The sequence below is a fragment of the Fistularia commersonii genome, chromosome 32 (assembly GCF_037954325.1).
Source record: "Fistularia commersonii isolate RoL2024-O1a breed Wild chromosome 32, RoL_Fcom_v1.0, whole genome shotgun sequence".
Taxonomy (NCBI): Eukaryota; Metazoa; Chordata; class Actinopteri; order Syngnathiformes; family Fistulariidae; genus Fistularia; species Fistularia commersonii.
In genome coordinates, this window is record NC_141315.1 from 9238774 (window position 1) to 9255515 (window position 16742).

At 51.0% G+C, this 16742-nt stretch overlaps 2 protein-coding genes across 3 annotated transcripts; one reads left to right on the forward strand and one right to left on the reverse strand.

Moving 5' to 3' along the window:
* Positions 1 to 2072: 2072 nt before the first annotated feature.
* psme3 (proteasome activator subunit 3) lies at positions 2073 to 6444 on the reverse strand. Its single transcript, XM_086140133.1, has 10 exons — positions 6275 to 6444; positions 5079 to 5111; positions 4937 to 4999; positions 4745 to 4849; positions 4610 to 4658; positions 4407 to 4525; positions 3865 to 4001; positions 3710 to 3764; positions 2864 to 2950; positions 2073 to 2767 (listed from the first exon to the last, which is right to left on the reverse strand). The coding sequence occupies exons 1-10, from the start codon at positions 6314 to 6316 to the stop codon at positions 2687 to 2689; spliced, it is 771 nt and encodes a 256-aa protein (XP_085996259.1). The 5' UTR covers positions 6317 to 6444; the 3' UTR covers positions 2073 to 2686.
* A 77-nt stretch (positions 6445 to 6521) lies between these two features.
* nbr1a (NBR1 autophagy cargo receptor a) lies at positions 6522 to 16107 on the forward strand. Of its 2 annotated transcripts, XM_086140131.1 has the most exons (22): positions 6522 to 6753; positions 7534 to 7596; positions 7673 to 7691; positions 7843 to 7865; positions 8154 to 8339; positions 8411 to 8488; positions 8559 to 8773; positions 9229 to 9348; positions 9620 to 9919; positions 10340 to 10499; positions 11320 to 11568; positions 11723 to 11836; positions 11931 to 12006; positions 12094 to 12186; positions 12262 to 12450; positions 12522 to 12629; positions 12702 to 12835; positions 12936 to 13258; positions 13357 to 13433; positions 13942 to 14029; positions 14113 to 14212; positions 14301 to 16107. In XM_086140131.1, the coding sequence occupies exons 1-22, from the start codon at positions 6652 to 6654 to the stop codon at positions 14493 to 14495; spliced, it is 3012 nt and encodes a 1003-aa protein (XP_085996257.1). In that variant the 5' UTR covers positions 6522 to 6651; the 3' UTR covers positions 14496 to 16107. The 2 variants fall into 2 exon arrangements, with proteins under 2 accessions (XP_085996257.1, XP_085996258.1); XM_086140132.1 differs by lacking the exon at positions 9620 to 9919.
* The last annotated feature ends 635 nt before the right edge of the window (positions 16108 to 16742 follow it).

The window sequence follows — 16742 nt, forward strand, 5'->3', positions numbered from 1 at the left end:
GCTTCAAGGAAAACACAACATCGGAGCGGAAGCTAAACGTTTGCCATGTTTCTCAGCCCACATGAGGTTAAGCTAAGCTAGGCTAAGCTATGCTAAGCTAGGCTAACCACTCTCCAGCTCACGATTGACACTCCCCACAGCAAAATCAAGTGCATTTCCTTTGTAAATAAAAACAAACATGAGCAAATTTCTGTTAATTTTTTTATTTTTAAATATATGTATAAATTTATATTTTTATATTTAAAACTAATTAAATAAAAATATCTAATTATTTTCCTCCTCAAACCTCCGTCGCCCCCTTTTGTTTTGCTCCTCGCACCGACTCGCTCCAGGCCAGGAACAGCCGTCAAACATTAACCCGAACATGCTCCTTCCACTCGCCGGCCCTGCGACACCGACAGCGGCTGCCAGGAAGGACGTGACGGTTCAAGGGCCACCGCGTGTCTCCGGGAGAACACGTTGGTCCTGAACGCCTCTCGTGGGGGGAGTGAACTGCTGGGCGGATCCTCAGGCTTGCAGCTCTTCTCTAAAGGGGTGATGACCTATATTTGGGGTGGAGGGTAACCGGAAATAACCGGAAATGCTATCAAATTGAAAAGGGGGATCCGACGGGGTGGCAGCAGCTCCGATGCACCGTTTCGCTAAAAGCTGTAAAGTTCTTGTTTGGGAGACATTTCATAATATCATGTTAGCATGCTAATGTGTTGTTGACTCAATAAATGAAACAGGAAACGAACCCAGTTCCTTCCTTTCTGTTCCACACCATGTAGAAGTACCATTAGAATGCTAACGCTACCACACAGAGCGATTTCAACTGAATTAAAACATATCATGTGATGATTAAAACAAAACATGATATGTATAAATAATATAGAATAAATATCTGCAAGGGTTTAGCTTGGGTTACTGTAAGGTTTAGTGTTTCTACTAGGGTTAGTTTCGGCTTGGGTTTAGCTAGCGTTACTGCTAGGATTAGCGTCTCTGCTGGGGTTTACCTAGTTTCTGCTTTGGTTTCACGAGGGTTTCTGCTTGGGATTAGCTAGCGTTACTGCTAGGACTAGCATCTCTGCTAGGGTTTAGCTAGCGTTACTGCTAGATTAGCGTCTCTGCTGGGGTTTCTGCTTGGGTTTCGCTAGGGTTTATGCTAGGATTAGCATCTCTGCTAAGGTTTCTGCTTGGGTTTCGCTAGTTTCTGCTTGAGTTTAGCTAGCGTTACTGCTAGGATTAGCATCTCTGCTAAGGTTTCTGCTTGGGTTTAGCCAGGGTGCCCGCTAGGACTAGTGTTTAGCTCGGGTTAAGGTCTCTGCAAGGGTTTAGCTCAGGTTAGTGCTTCTGCTCAGGTCACGGCCTCTGCTAGGGTCTGTTAGGGTTCGGCTCTCTTCTAGTGTTCATGTTTACATTAGGGTTTTCTGAGGTTACTGCCAGTTAGGGTATCTGCTGGGGTTTTGCTTCTGGGTTCACTTGGGTAACTTCTTGTAGGGTTAAGGTTACTTGTGCGGCTTCATAAGGCTACTGTTGTTAAACCTGCATTCAAAAGCTTTCTGCACTCCTAGCCCAACACTTCATCTAACGTCCTCCGAGCCCATTGGCGACGAAATACGACACCATAACTGTGACATAACATCCGCGGCCTTGTGACATCAGCAAATCCCGCGTCTCCATCTTATCTCGCGGGTCCTTTCCGCCTGTCATCGATAAACCCATTATCTGTGGCTGTTTGTGTGAGTTAGCGGACCGAAGCATTCAGCCGCCGCCGCCTGCTGACAACGGTTTACAGGATATTTACGACCGCAAGGTCAAGTGGGCACTCCTTCGACCAAGATGCCGTCTCTTCCTATTGATTTTATCCTATTTTGTTTAATTAAATTCACCGTCTCTTTAAGTAACGGCGTTCGTATTTAATCAACCAATGGAATTAGGGTAGGGCCGGTGTCGAGTCGCTTCCAATCGGAGGATTTTCTCAGAAATACTTGAACGGTCCGAGGTGTAATCTGAAGGCAGGTCCCTCGGCGCCCCCTGCAGGAGCCTCTGCGCCTCCGGAGGGTCACAAACAAAGCAGAAAAATCAAAATCTTAAAAAAAAAAAAATTGTTTATTTAACAGAATCAATGCCTCGACAGAAGGATGTTCTAGAGACTTTTTTTTTCTTTTTTTTTTTTTTCAAACCAACAAGCATGAGGAAGTAAAATCTGCATAAAATCCTTTCCTTTTTTTTTTTTTTTTTTTTTTTTTTTTTTAATGTTTGACAACTATAATCGTGTGATTTAAACATTCAGAGGGCGGGGAGGGAGGCGGACCTGTGGCGGGGCGGACGATAGATGACCGGCCTCCGGGAGGGCGCGCCCGAGATTGGTCGGCATGGAAACCACCCAGCGAAAGGTCCCGGGACAAAACGCTTAAATAAAATAGAAAATAAAAAATAGATATTCCTTTGCGGTGCGTCGGAGGGCGGCTCCGTCTGCAGAGGGCTTAAAACAGAGGTATTTAACAGCTAAAAGAAAACCGGGTGGAGTCCGTCTGCGGCGGGTGGAGATGAGTGTGTGTGTGTGTGTGTGTGTGTGTGTGTGTGTGTGATTGTGTTGAAGGTGGTGAATGTCTAGTTGTTGTGGTCCGGAGGACGAGGGGCTGCTGCAGGCGTGGCGAGGAGGACGAGGAGGCGGGCGGAGGCTCTGATGGCAGGATGAAGATCAGTACAACGCGTCGGTGTTACTGCTCCGAGGCCTCTTGATCTTCTCGATGTTCTTCAGGATCATGTCGTGTAACGTGACCTGCCAGGGTGAACGCAGACAAACACAACGGTGGATTTTAGGGCGGATGGAGCGACGGCGTCCGCCATCGACGCTCGGAAGGAGGGACGGACATACGTATTGATTTCTGAGCTCTGACACGATGATCTTCAGGCTGATGTATTCCTTCTCGTCGATCTCCGTTACCGTGCGGCGATAGTCCTCCTGGTGGGCGGAGAAACACCGGAAACAAATTAAAATTATAATCCTCCTCGGCCTTTGCTATTAGGTTTTCTTAAAGTAGAATCATCGATTAAAATCCAGCAATCTGGTGATTTCAAACAATTTTTTCTTTCTAGATTCTTAGAAAAGTAGTTTGTTTGGTTGTCGTTTTCTTTTTAATCAAGTACAATTAAATAAAGTAGCACTGTTGAAAATAACGAGTTTTAAATAAGTAGTGTTGTTGTTTAGCCTACAGCTCACAATACGTTAATCCTACAAATTGTGTAACAAAAATAACAATAATAATAATAGGTTGACGACATGTCTTCTGCACATGGTTCGTCCATGATGGATTAAATCGCAGAGAACACGAATTTCCCCAAAGGAATTAAAGAGGATAGATTACTATTATTATTATTATTATAACTATTATTATTACTACATGCTGCTGTGGGGTCACACAAAGACGCCCTCTGCTGGTGAAACCTTGGTATTGCGGGTGTAGTTTATATTATGTGAGCAATAACAATAAAACAATAATACTACAAATTATAAGAACACGGCTCATAAATGTCTAAGGCTCAAAATTTGATTTAAATAAAGACTTCTAACTCCATCACTGATACCAATGAGAAGATGAAGTTGCTGTGGCGCCACCGTGAGGCCACTTCTACAACCACAACTGATGCTCAGTCACTCTAAAATGACTTTATTTCTGAATGTATAGAATATATATGTTTATATGCACGCAAACTTACTCACCACATGGGGATATTTAGCTATTTTTGACACCAGCTTCGCCCTTGTGATGTAGTATCTAGGAGGGACGGAGAAGAACATGGGCGATTGGTCATCTGAGGAGGCCTCTCGGGTGTTTGCCCGGTTGGACGTGACAGACAAATATAAAACACACACACCTGGATATCTGGTCGAGGTAAGATGCTGCTTCCCCCTCCACTGTCCGCAGCTCGGCTACGGTCTCCTCCTGGATGGAAACCCCGAAGTTGTTGCCGTCCTCTATCCTGGGGATGAGCAGCTGGACCCACATCTTCACCTGTGACACCATGAGGAGGGTTAAGGTGAGCGTCTCCTGACACTTTCACATGGTTTCCATGGTTTCTGGGATGGCGGAGATCCGACGACCCACGAGAGGATCGCTTTCATTTCTTGCAAATATCAATTTTTTTTTCCCACAGATAGAAATAAACCTGTTTTGATGATCACACACAACTTTTAAGGATTAAGAAATATGGCATGATACGCCCGGTAATGAGGTGTGTGTGTGTGTATATTGCTAGCCTGAGTTCGATGCGGTCGCCCCGCGGGAAGTTTTTTTGGCCACAAATCCCCGAAGTTTAATCAAAATCCGAAGCGGCTCATCGGCCGATCAACGCTTGTCACAGATCGTCACCGATTGGCCGGTCGAGGTCACGTGACTCCGACTCGGTTGAACACTCACCGTGTTACATTTCTCTATTAGCGTCCTGATTTCTGGTTTGACCTTTTCGATGAGGTCGACAAGGTTGGTGTTGCTCTTCATCATCCCGCCGGGCATGACGAAGACCTTGGTGCCGGTCACTGGCCGACGGAGACACAAAGAGGAGTTGAAACTCAGCCCCGTGAAATGGCGGCAGGCGATTATCCGGCGAGGCTCCCACTCACCCATGTCCTCGCCGCCGCCGTCCTCCAGCTTTCGCTTTTTGGCGTTTTGCTGCGGACAAACAGAAACAACCAGATCTCGGCGTCACTTCCCGCCGTTTGCTCTGCGATGAGAGCGTCCGTGCGGCGGAGCCTCACCCCTTCGAGTCCATCGTGGAGGTTGGAGAGCAGGATGGGGTCTGGCACGGTCAGGTTGATCTCCGAGTGGATCTCCTTCAGCTCGGTGATGTTTATGATTGGATCCTAAACGACAGCGACAGTTACTCCAGAGAGATCTACCCCTCCGCTGGGTCGGGCCTTTCCTTGTAGAATGCCGGACGAGTCACTGACCTTGAGAAAATGGTCAAGTTCCAGTAACTTCTTTGGGAAAAAATTTGCAACTAGGTCCTCCGCCTGGAAGAGATAGCGACGGTTCAATACCGGAGGGCGGATAACAAACGGGTTCCTGCTTTGCAAGACAAACAAGGCTCACCTCTGCCGTGATACGTTCTCTGAAAGCATCAACCTGTGGACGAGCAGGAGTCAAAGCGTTAGGACGGAAAATGCTAAATATGCTGGATTTCGTTATTTTGCGAGCCGGCTGGAGGAGTACGGGTAGGTTAACTGCCCGCGATGCCTTTCTGGACCTTGACATGTTTCCTTAAACAGTAAAATCCCCACCTCGTCTTAAAAATCCGACAGCCAGAATACGCTTAACGCGTGCGTGAGGGGGCGACGCAAAAGGGCCATCGAGGAAGGCCACGAGCTGTATCGTCCGTCCGGATGGACAGAACTGTGCGTTGCTTTGCGATTAACAAGAAGCCCTGGACCGCCGTAACATCAAGGACCTTCTAAACATGAAGGAGGAGGCTATGAAGGCATCCAGACATCCATCATGGAGACTGGACACCACGTTGTGTCTGCTACCACCTGAAACTTGTGAGGAAAAATAAAGAAAATACGATGTGGTAATATTCTATAATTAACGGTGGAGGTTCCCAGTCATCCAGGTCATGGTTATTTCTTCTCACATTCTTCTCCTGACAACCGGACTTGATTTTCTCCTTTGCATTATTGATTCTTAGAGCAGAAAATATGCCACTAATAGATTTCTCTGTGGAAAATCTTGCGTGTCACAAAGATTTTGTCTATTATGATATTTTAAAGCACCAACAGAGGGGGGGCGCTCAGGCAGATTTAGCTAGTTAGGTAACTTTACATTGACATTAATCTGATATATGAGACGTGTCAGTAGTTGAAATGAATTTAAAGGGCTCAAGTAACTATGTTTGTGGCCCTTGGCGCAGAGAATAAACATTTAACGCCGTCACAGACGATAAAAGATTGACGACGATGTCATTTATCCACTTGACGCCTGTCTAGATAGCGATAGCATCTTTGCTAACTCGTTAGCCGAGGCCCTCTTTCTGGCGCATGTGGCGGACAGCGGGGGTCGAAGGGGGGGTTGGGGGTTGAATCCCGCCGCGTAGTACCGTGAGCCGGGCTCGTCGGGTCACGGCATGCCGGCCCCACGACGGGGATCCGGCCGGCAGCCCCGGGAGAGAGCGCGGCAACAGGCGGGAAGCGAGCCGGTAAGCCGCCGCTAGCCCGGCCTTATCTGAGCCACCATGCTACACGGGGATGCTAACACGCTAGCAAACAAATAGCGGCTACTGCGTCGCGGCGTACCTTGGTTTTAATCTCATTGTCCACCTTGAGGAGTGAAGACATCTTATGCTGTCAGGGAGGCGAAGAGCGCTCGTCGCAACAGCATGAAAGAAAAAAAAAAATTCTCCTGTAAACGTGTGGCTTAGTGTTGACCGGCCACACACACTCATACACACACTGCTGAGCTTAAAGATGACGACGTCACTTCGCGACGAAAGCGTAGGCTTCCGGTATCCAACGCGCATGCGCCTGACGTCACTTTTCCCTCCCCCCTTCTTCTCCTTCGACGCAGCTGACGATGTAAACAAGAGAAGACAGTCGAGCAGGGCGACGAGGGATCGGGACGCAAACGGCGACAATCGCGAAAAATCGCCGATATATGCCCGTGAACGCGCGATATGGGCCCCCCCGTCACGATCAAGGTGAACTTCCGCGGAAACGTGAAGAGATTCCTGGCCCAGGAGCTGGACAAGCTGGAGTGGGAGTCGGTGGAAGCCTGGGTGAGCTGCTAGCTTAAACGCGACTCGGCTAAACGTTGGCGCAGTTTGGCGGAGAGAGAGAGAGAGAGAGAGAAGGAGAAAGAAAGAAATAGAGAGAGAGAGAGAGAGAGAGAAGGCCACAGACGAGGCCTCGACGGCGACACTCGACGCTAGCCCCGCATCCGGGGTGGCTCGTACCCCCGAGGGAGGAGGGGGCGTCGGTACACCTGGCGACGGTGGTTATTCGACGGTTCCGGTCGGGTGCTAATGTTGCGCAGCCCCCTCCCCCCCTCCTCCTGGGTTTGACATAAATAATCCAAAACTAATGAATTGTTAATCTCTCCTCCAAAAATATATCGGTTGGAGGGATGCGGGATACAGCAGACATAATGGACAGTTGGCCCCGGAGGCTTTAAAGTGCGTAGGAGTGACGTGCGGCCGGTGTTTTAAACGCCACGCAAACGGTGGAAATCCATCCCAAAATAGTGCAACACATCAACAAACAAACGTGCACTCGACTTGTCCCAGTATTTGCAATGTTTCTTTCAAATGAACGTGTTTTAAATGTGTACTTTTCTAGAACACATCCTCAAAATCCCACCAAGCAGGGTCAGGAAAGCTAAAAACAACACCCCGTGCAAATGGGAATAAGGGTGTAACGCTGCTAATGATGTGGGATTTGTAACTTTCAGCTGCAATTTTAAACAAAATAGCATCGCTATTCCTGTGTTTGCGGAAGGGATTAAAAGGTTGCTGCACAGTCTGGTTGTTTGTTTTATATCCGCTTTATTGCTCTTTCAGATTAAAGCGTCCTTTGGAATCAACCACTTTCAAGTGAAGTACTTTGACGAGGACAATGAGGAGGTGAGCGCCAACTCGATCCATCATAACAACTCCTTGAATGCATTTATTTACTCTGAACCTTGTCTGTCTGTTGCAGATCTGCATAAACAGCCAAGGTGAGTTTTTATCCCCTGTCGTTTTACCAACTTAACTTTTTTCGTCGGCCCTAACAACAGGCGCTTTTTGTGATCATACCGTGAAATAAGAGCTGCTGATAGCGGACACTCACGGTTTGTTTCTCGATTTTTTTTTTTTTTTTTTTTGCAGATGAGTACGAAGAAGCCATCAAGGTACGGAAGCGCCGCCGGATTTTCTTTTCAAAACCGGCGTGAAGGGAAAACGCAGGCAGAATCACAAACTCTCACATCCACACCTTTAAGCGCACAAAGAGCGCCGGGTTCTCTTTCTCCCAGCGCTGATTCACAGCTCTATAAATAAGACGGGCAAACACAATGACGCCGCCGCCATAAATCAACACCTCCGCTGGCCCTTTTGTCAGCGCAGCGCACGCACATTGTCTCGCCTGCCGGCGTCTCATTGTCCCGCGAAATGCCACAGGCTGTTTGTCGTCCGCACAGAGCGCAGAGAAGCAGGGGAACCAGTTGCACATGAACGTGTACAAGATGAAGGGCCAGGCGTGCGGCGGCGGCCCGCTGAAGACGGAGGTGAAGGAGCTGAAGGGGGACCTTCGCCCGGCGCCCCCTTACCCCTCCAGGGTCAAGACGGTGGATAAGGGCACGCAGGTCACGCCAGAGCGAGAAGCTGTGAGCCGCCGCCGCGTTTCGAGGAAACAATTTGGGATCCACGCGGCGGTAACCCCGGTCTTTGTGCTCAGGTGGCGGTGAAGGACAACCGGGGCAGCAAACCCGAGGACGAACCCCCTCCCATGTGGTTCCGGTCCTACATGGAGAAGGTAAAAGCCAGCGCCGGTGTAACGCCGCCGCCGCCGCGTTCCCTACTAAGCGCCGCTTTTCTGGACCCAGTTTAAGGACGAGGTGGTGAAGGAGGTGGTGGAGAGGATGTGCACCGACTTCTCCGGCCAGTGCTGCACCCACAAGTCGCCCGACGAGCCCCCCGAGGCCAGCGGGGGCGCCTTCGGCCCCCTGCCGGGCCCTTCCGCCCCAAACGGCTCCCTGGGCTACACCCCCAGCTGCAGCAGCTGCAACAAGCTCACCTCGGAAGGGGCCTACAAGTGCAGGTGGGCGCGGACGGCGAGCGCAGCGCAGCCGTTTAAGCCTCTAGAGGAAGAGGAGAAAAGGTTTTAAACACACAGTTTGATGAAGGTCAAAGACTGACGGCGTCAACAGGTCACACACTCACACACACACACACGTGCTTTATTTGTTTTCCAGACCTTTGGCCCGCGTTAGTCACATCCATGACTCACTTTCCATTTCACACAATAAAAGCCCTTGAAGAGACAGCTCCCCCGCTCGCCGCTCTAGAACCGTCTCCAAATAAAATGTCATTTCAGAAATGAATCCTCTGACTTTGTGATTTTATAACACACATGCCGATTTCTTTCTTTTCCGCAAACTCCGTCGTCCCTTTTTTACTTTCCGAGACAGCCGGAATACCAGAGGACTTTTTTTTTTTTTTTTTTTAATTTCTTTCCCCGAATTCAACTTGAATAATCCACGCTTTCTCCGCCAGCGTTTGCCCGTCCTGCATCCTGTGCGAGACGTGCAGGCACAGCCACGACCCCAGCCACAGCCTGGTGAGAACCAAGACGCCGCTCTCCATCCCCGAGCACGGCACGTCAGGAGAATTAAGGTAAAGCCGCCCGGGCGCGGCGCCGCTCTCCGCCGTCGCGTCGCCGATTGTCACAATTCTGACCTGTTTCTGCTGACCTGAACGGAGGAAAAAAAAAAAAAAAAAAAAAAAGTAGATACACGGCAGGAATGCTAATTACTCTAGAAGCTAGCTTAGCGTACTTGATGATGTTTTTTTTTTTTTTTTTTTTTTTTTTTTTTGTTTTTTTTTTTTTGAATTTCAAACTCTTGATAGTCAACAAATAGGTCTTCCTGATAACATCCCAAACCAGGTTCCCGAGGCGAGGAGACAGGACTGTGCGCAAGGCCGAGCGACAGCGCCTCAAAGCAGAAAGGAGGCAGCTCAGAGCCGAAGTGAAGGAAATCAAGAAGAAACTGAAACTGGAGAAGAGGGGGCTGCAGTGGAGCGGGCCCTCTACCTCTGGCAGAGCCAACCTGACTAACATGGCTTCCGCCTCCACCCAGGCCCCCGCCCCGCCCCCGCCCGCTGCCTCAGACACTGCCTCGGGTCCGGCCCCAGCCCAAGGCCCCGTCCCCGCCCCGGCCCCCGAACCCCAGGCCTCCAGTCCAGAGTAAGCGCCACCTCGGAAGGGCGTCCGCCAAGTGCTGGGTAACTCGGACCCAGCATGGATGCGAACCTTTTTTTTTTTTTTTTTTTTTTTTTTTTTCTCTCTCTCCAAGAAAAGAAAATGCCATCTTTGTTATCTAGTCTGTTTGCGTGTGTCGCCGGCCGCTCCGGGGTGGTGGAAAATGTCGGAACTACCTCGATGTGAAAACTGCCGCCGCCGCCGCCGCCGCTGCTGCTGCTGCTTCGTAGATTTTCTAAGAGAAATGCTTTTGAGCTGCAAAACAAACAAAACGAAACAACCAAAAAAAAAAAAAAAAAAAAAAATCCGGGGGTCCTGCTTTTTTTGATTCGTAGAGAACGAAAGAGATGGGTGTTATACGAAACCAGGGCCGTTTTCAACAATGCTCTGTACACTTGAAACCAGGGGTCCCGGGGTCTCGCACACGTCCTTGGTGCCCACTATGGCCGCCTTGTTTCTGGATGAAAATCTGCCTGACGGCACGCGTCTGGAGCCCGGCACCAAGTTCATCAAATACTGGAAGATGAGGAACTCGGGCACAATCAGCTGGACGTCAGAGACCAAGGTACCCCCTCCCGCCCGTCCAGAGGACGCTCTTCGCCCCCCCTCTTCCACTCAACCCATTGCCTAGCTTTTCTCCTCTTAACGCCCGCTTAGACGCCCGGCCTGACAGGAAGCCATTGCCCTCCGAGCCCCTTCTGTCACTCACTCTGTGTGTGTGTGTGTGTGTGTGTGACGACATCTGAACGCTGTCTGCGCTTTTCTTCGCATGTGTTTTCCTATTTCAGGGATCAGCAACCTTTACCACTCAGGAGAACCATTTGGACCCGTTCACACCCCTTTGGAATTTAAAATTCATTAACACGGCATCTATTTTTTTTTTTTTTTTTTTTTTAAATCAATGAACACCTGCAAAGAAAATTAAATTACATGTGTAATTATACACATGTTTGTTTGAATTATGAACAAAAGACATTGGCTCGAAGGTTACTTTTAAGCAAAATACTCCAATGTCTATTTGAGTCCATGTATTTATGAAAAAAAAAAAAAAAAAAAAAGCAGAACTTAAATTATCCACCGACAGCCGTGTGCTGCCATCCTTTTACTGACACGTGCACTCATTTAAGAGTGGAAAAAAAACAATTTAACACGTTTCAATGAGATGTTACACGATCGCCATGATCTTTAAATTTAAAAAATAATTAACTTAAATGCTCAGTTATTTTCCAAAGCCACAGGGAGTCACATCGCGGGTTGCCAACCCCTGTACTATTTATTTTTATGTATGTGTGTGTGTGTGTGACAACATCCAAACGCTGTCTGTGCTTTCTTTGGATGTGTACTCCTATTTTTGTGTGTGTGTGTGTGTGTGTGCGTGCACCCAGCTAGTGTTCATGTGGGGAAACCTGGGCCTGGCGTCGGAGGAGAGGCGGGAGGTTCCGGTGCCCCTGCTGCTCCCGGGGCAGGTGGGCGTGGTCAGCGTGGCCTTCGTGGCCCCCGTGATGGAGGGGACGTACACCTCCCACTGGCGGCTGGCGCACTGCGGCTGCCAGTTCGGCCCGCGCGTCTGGTGCAGCATCGTGGTCGACCCCGGCAACGGCCGCAGCGCCCTGGAACAGCAGAGCAAACGACCGGCAAGTCCGCCGAGATAGAATTTTTAAGGAGCCGCGGCAGTAACCGGTTCCAAGAGACGAAAACCTCGGTGGATCCGGAGGCGCGACGTCGGCGTGAGCCGGAGCTCCGCCCCCTCCTCCCCGCCACTGACGGCGTTGTGGTTGTGCTCCTCAGAAGGAGCAGCCGAGGCCGGCGGAGAAGGAGCTGAGGTCGCGGGACAGCGGCTTCTCTGCGGACCTGAGCCACGACGACCTCTACTTCCCCTCCGTCGACCTGCTGACCGCACAGGTGCTCCGGCCGGCCGCCGTCCGGACGAGTCCGGCAAACGCACGCTTCTCCGTTGGTGACCGTCGCCCCGCGTCTGGTGTCTTTTCCTTCCCAGGACCTTCTGTCCTTCGAGCTGCTGGATATAAACATCGTGCAGGAGTTGGAGAAAGTGCCCAACAACACGCCCGTGGGTGAGAGCCTCTCCCGCCGCCGCCGCCGCCCGCCTCGTGTCCGATCGCCAGCCGCAATTCAGATTCCGCGTCCCGTCCCGTCCGCAGATCTGACCCCCTGCATGTCCCCGCTGCCCCACGACGCGCCGCTCTTGGAGAAGCCGGACGACGGCGAGGTGACGGGCGTACGCAAGCTTTTCGGTAAGAGGACGGCGCCGTCGCTTGTCTCGCGCCGCGAGACGAGAAGACGACCCCCCGGCGGCGTTTCCTCCACAGGCGTGAGGCTGCGGCCCCAGCGGGAGCCTCGGGAACCCCTGATGACCACGACCACGGAGGAGGAGAAGGAGGAGGAGATCAGCGGAGCCCAGTTCCTCTGCGAGACGGTCATCCGTTCGCTGACCCTGGAGGAGGCTCCGGACCACCGGCCCCCGCGCAGGGCGCCGCCGCCGCCCGGCAGGACCCAGCGTGAGGCGCCGCCGCTCCCAACGCCGCTCCGCTCTCAGAGTCTTTGACTCTAAACCCAAACACGTTTGCAGTGCTGGCCAGAGGCGGCGGCGGCGAGAAGGAGACGACGCAGGGGGAGAAGGAGGTCAGGGGTCGGGCCCTCGGACCCTCCGCCCAGGAGCAGGAGGAGACCCGGCCAGGTTGGATCCGGATCCTCCGGGACCGCAGGGAGGCCTTTCACAGATACTTACCGTCTTATTTTATTTTAAAAGCCCGTCCACTGGAACCAGAGGAGGAAAACCCGCCTCTCGACACCGACGAGGAGGAGGAGGACGCCGAAGACCTGGACGGAGCTCTGAACCTGAAGGAGCTGCGGCAGGAGGCCAAAGGGGACGACTGGGACGAGGTGGGCGCGGACAGAATCGCCACGCCCGTTCCTGGCGCCGTTCCTGACGCCGTTCCTGACGCCGTTCCTGACGCCGTTCCTGACGCCGTGTCCTCCTCAGGTCAGCAGCCAGGCGTCCTCGGCGTCGTCCTGCGACGATTACATCATCGTCCTCCCGGACTGCTTCGACACCAGCCGGCCCCTGGGCGAGTCCATCTACAGCTCCGCCGTGCTGCAGCCCGACGGCGAGGGCGAGGCGGAGCCGCCGGACGCCGGGAAACCCTCGGCGAACACCTGGCCGTCCCCGGTGTCGCACGCCCACGGCGTCGGGCAGATGCCGTGCGCCTCGCAAACCTTCGACGCCTCGACGCTCGCGCCCAAAGTGGTGACGCCGCCCGCCACGACCGACCCCCTCCCGCCCCCGCCGCCCCTCTACTCACCCAGGTGATCATCAGCAACATTCAGGCGCCGCCTTCTGGAGGAGAAACAAGGAACGAAGATGAATGTGTGTGTGTGTGTGTGTGTGTGTGTGTGGGTTCCAGGTCCGAGGCGCTGTACCTGGCAGAGGAGCAGAACCCAGAGGGCCGTGAACCACGGCAGCCGAGGGGGCACGCTAACGGTTAGCCTCCTGGACGCAGTGACACAACACACTCTACAAACAATACACACTGTACATATGGTACAAGCTGTTCTCGCTGTGCACGCCACTTCCTGTTCCACACGATAGGAATTCATTAAAAAAAAAAAAAAAAGCAGTAATGGTAAAAGTTGTAGTATAAGAGTGTACTTGTACCACAGGGTGGTCGGACGCAGTATCTCTGACTGAACGCGGCGGGAAAAAAGTACAAGTGATCATATGAATACGCAGTAATGTGTTTGTGGAAACTTCAACACACACACACACACACACACACACACACACGAGTCCTCTCTGGAGTCATGTGATCCTCCCAAAAAACAAGTCAGGGGCGATTATTTATCACGCCAGCTGGATATAGAAGTTGGAAAAGGAAGTGGCTTCTGCAGAAGGAGAGGAAGCCAGGGAGGGAGGAGGGCGTTTGTAGCCTCAGCGGCCGTTATTTCCTTTTTCTTTTTTTTTTTATTATTCTTCCTGTTTGCGTCCGCAGTATCGTCGGGTCTGTCCAGATCTGCCGGCTCAGCATCCAGTGCCTTCGAGACGTACAACCCCAGGCCCTGCCAGGCGCTGCAGCCCAGGTAGGGCCTCGCAGAGAGGAGACGCCTCGCGCTATCCGCTTGACATGTTTCCGTGACGACGGCGTTGCGTGCCTCACCTCCAGGGCCCAGGGAGGCATCACCGAGGGGCTGGTCAAGGGCGCCCTCTCCGTGGCGGCGTCCGCCTACAAGGCCCTCTTCACCGGACCCAACTGCTCCATACAGGTGGGCTCCAGGGGGTTCCCCTCCCGCCGGAAAGTTCCTCTCGCCGTGACCTCGCCGTTTAACCTCTCCCTCCCCCGCCCGGCTGCAGCGCGGCATCGACCCGACCGGCCGGCAGGACCCCTCCATGATGGCCATGCTGCTGGAGATGGGCTTCAGAGACCAGCGGCTCAACCAGCAGCTGCTGAGGAAGCACGGCTACAGCCTGCTGCACACCGTCAACGAGCTGGTGCAGATGGCGGAGGACGGCCAGAGCGCCGCCGCCGCCGCCGCCGCCCCCGTCTGAGGACACAGCGGGAAGCGATTTCCCTCATTGTACGTGTGTGTGTGTGTGTGTGTTGACTGAACTGAATATGTCTTTCTATATTTTATCTCCCGAGGAGCAACTGGTAATTCGGACCAACGTGTGGAAATCATTCAGCGGGTTGGAAAAACAAAAAACAAACAAAAAAAAAGGAACGGGGGTCACTTTTGCTTCAAGATGGACTGAATTATTTGGCTTTTCCCTCCGCTTTCCCACGACCCTGAACGCACCGCGGACACGGCGGCGAAAGGATCCTTACCCGTGCTTGTCCGACCCACGCCAAGCCCGCTTTACCGGGACGCGGCGTCTCGGCTCTGGGGGACCTCGAGTAGAGCAGCCACCTTTAGAGCGTGGGATGTGGTAGAAAACTATATATATTGAAAAAAAAAAAAAAAAAGCAGATGTTAGCCGTGTGTGTGTGTGTGATGAGGCGCCGCTCGCCATGTACAGGTAGTGTGCACACTTTACGGCCGAGCGGCGCCGTAGCGCCACCAGATTATCACAGATTACCCGCCTGAACAATGCAATTCTCCTGTATCAGCAGTACTGTTATTTTAGATGTTGACATGTGGAATGTATACCCGACTCCTGAGCGGATCGCCGTTCACGCGCATCGCATCTCTCACACACACACACACACACACACACGACGGTTTTTCCAAGCAAACACCTGCATGACAGGTTGCGGCGTAGAGATAAGTGGCATGTCTCGTGTTGCTAGCACGGTCGCAGCGGAATATAATCTACGTTATTGTTCCACACACACACACACACTGCCCATCCTACACCTGCCTTTCCAGAAACCTACTCCATCTCCTGGCATCATCAGCTTCACTGGTGTGTGTGTGTGTGTGTGTGTGTGTGTGTGCGCACGCGATCCGTTGTCGTTGTTCCTCCCCCCTGTTCCCCCGGATAGATTCTCAATCTGCCCTCCAACGGCCGGAGGGATGTAAACACCTCCAACCTTCTGCTGTCGAATCCACCAATAAACTTAATTGCACATCACCTGGTTCTCACCTGCCTGCAGGTCTGGCTTGGACAGAGGGTTCAGAGGGTTCAGAGGGTTCAGAGGGTTCAGAGGGTCCAGAGGGTCCAGAGGGTTCAGAGGTCACGCAGAAGGGGATTACCGTCCCATCTCATGGGAAATGACAACTGGAAATGACAGAAACAAACATGAAATTAACATCGTGCTGCCCAGTGTTGAGCAAAATTGAAATCACTCGCAAGTCAGCGTTTATGACGATGTGATAAAACGCGGCGAATGAAGAAACACCAGCGATTATGTAAAAAAAGGGGGAAGTGATCATAATCGGGAACATTTAGTTTTTCCTGACGCTGAGACGATGCTAATGTAGGTTTTATCGGCTCGTACCTTAATACACTCGGCTGTCTCGTTTCTGTCTTTGGGAGAAAAGGCGGGTTAAATATTGACGTTTATGAAGAGATAACAGGTCCTCCACGCCGGTGCCCATTTTAAGGGCATGAGCAAATAAAGTTCAGTATTTAAAATGGTTGATTCTGACTCTCCCATCAATAAAATATTTATAACATTCCTCTTTTGTGCCACAATAAAATATCCTTGTGACTAAATTGAGGGTTTCCAGTATGAGGTGATCATTTCTGTTATCTATCGACTCAACATTTAAAAAATCCACATGTATGAAAATATATGTAATAATAAGAATAACTATTTATCCCGAAGGAAATTGTTGTGCCAGAGTTTTAAGTAAAACAACAATAATAAATAAAAGTAGGAAATTGTATGAACAGTATAAAAAAGGGGGGAGAATAAGAAATACAAAAACTATAAAGTGTCTAAGTAACAAGTCAAGGCTAGAAAAGTGTCTTAAGGTTTTAAGTACAAATATTTTGAGATTTCAGCCAAAGGGAGAGGAATTAAAAAGTGATAGTCTAATACAAAGGAAAATAAGTTGAACTTCGATTTCTGAGTTTAAGTTACAAAACATTTAAATAAATTTAATTATAATATTAAAACTAGATTATTTAAAGGGTTTACCCTGTGTCAGGCGTTTGAAATTAAAAATAAAAATAAAAACAAACGGGTCAACACTTCCGCCCTGGCTTTGCACAAACACGTTGTGCGCATGTGTGGAGCGCGCGGGGCAGGAGCCTCGCATTTGTAGTTTTTGAGGGGTTTTTTTTTGGGGGGGGGGGGGGTACTTTCCGTGAACGAATACTGCAGTAGTGTAGTACTGCAGCCGCCGAACG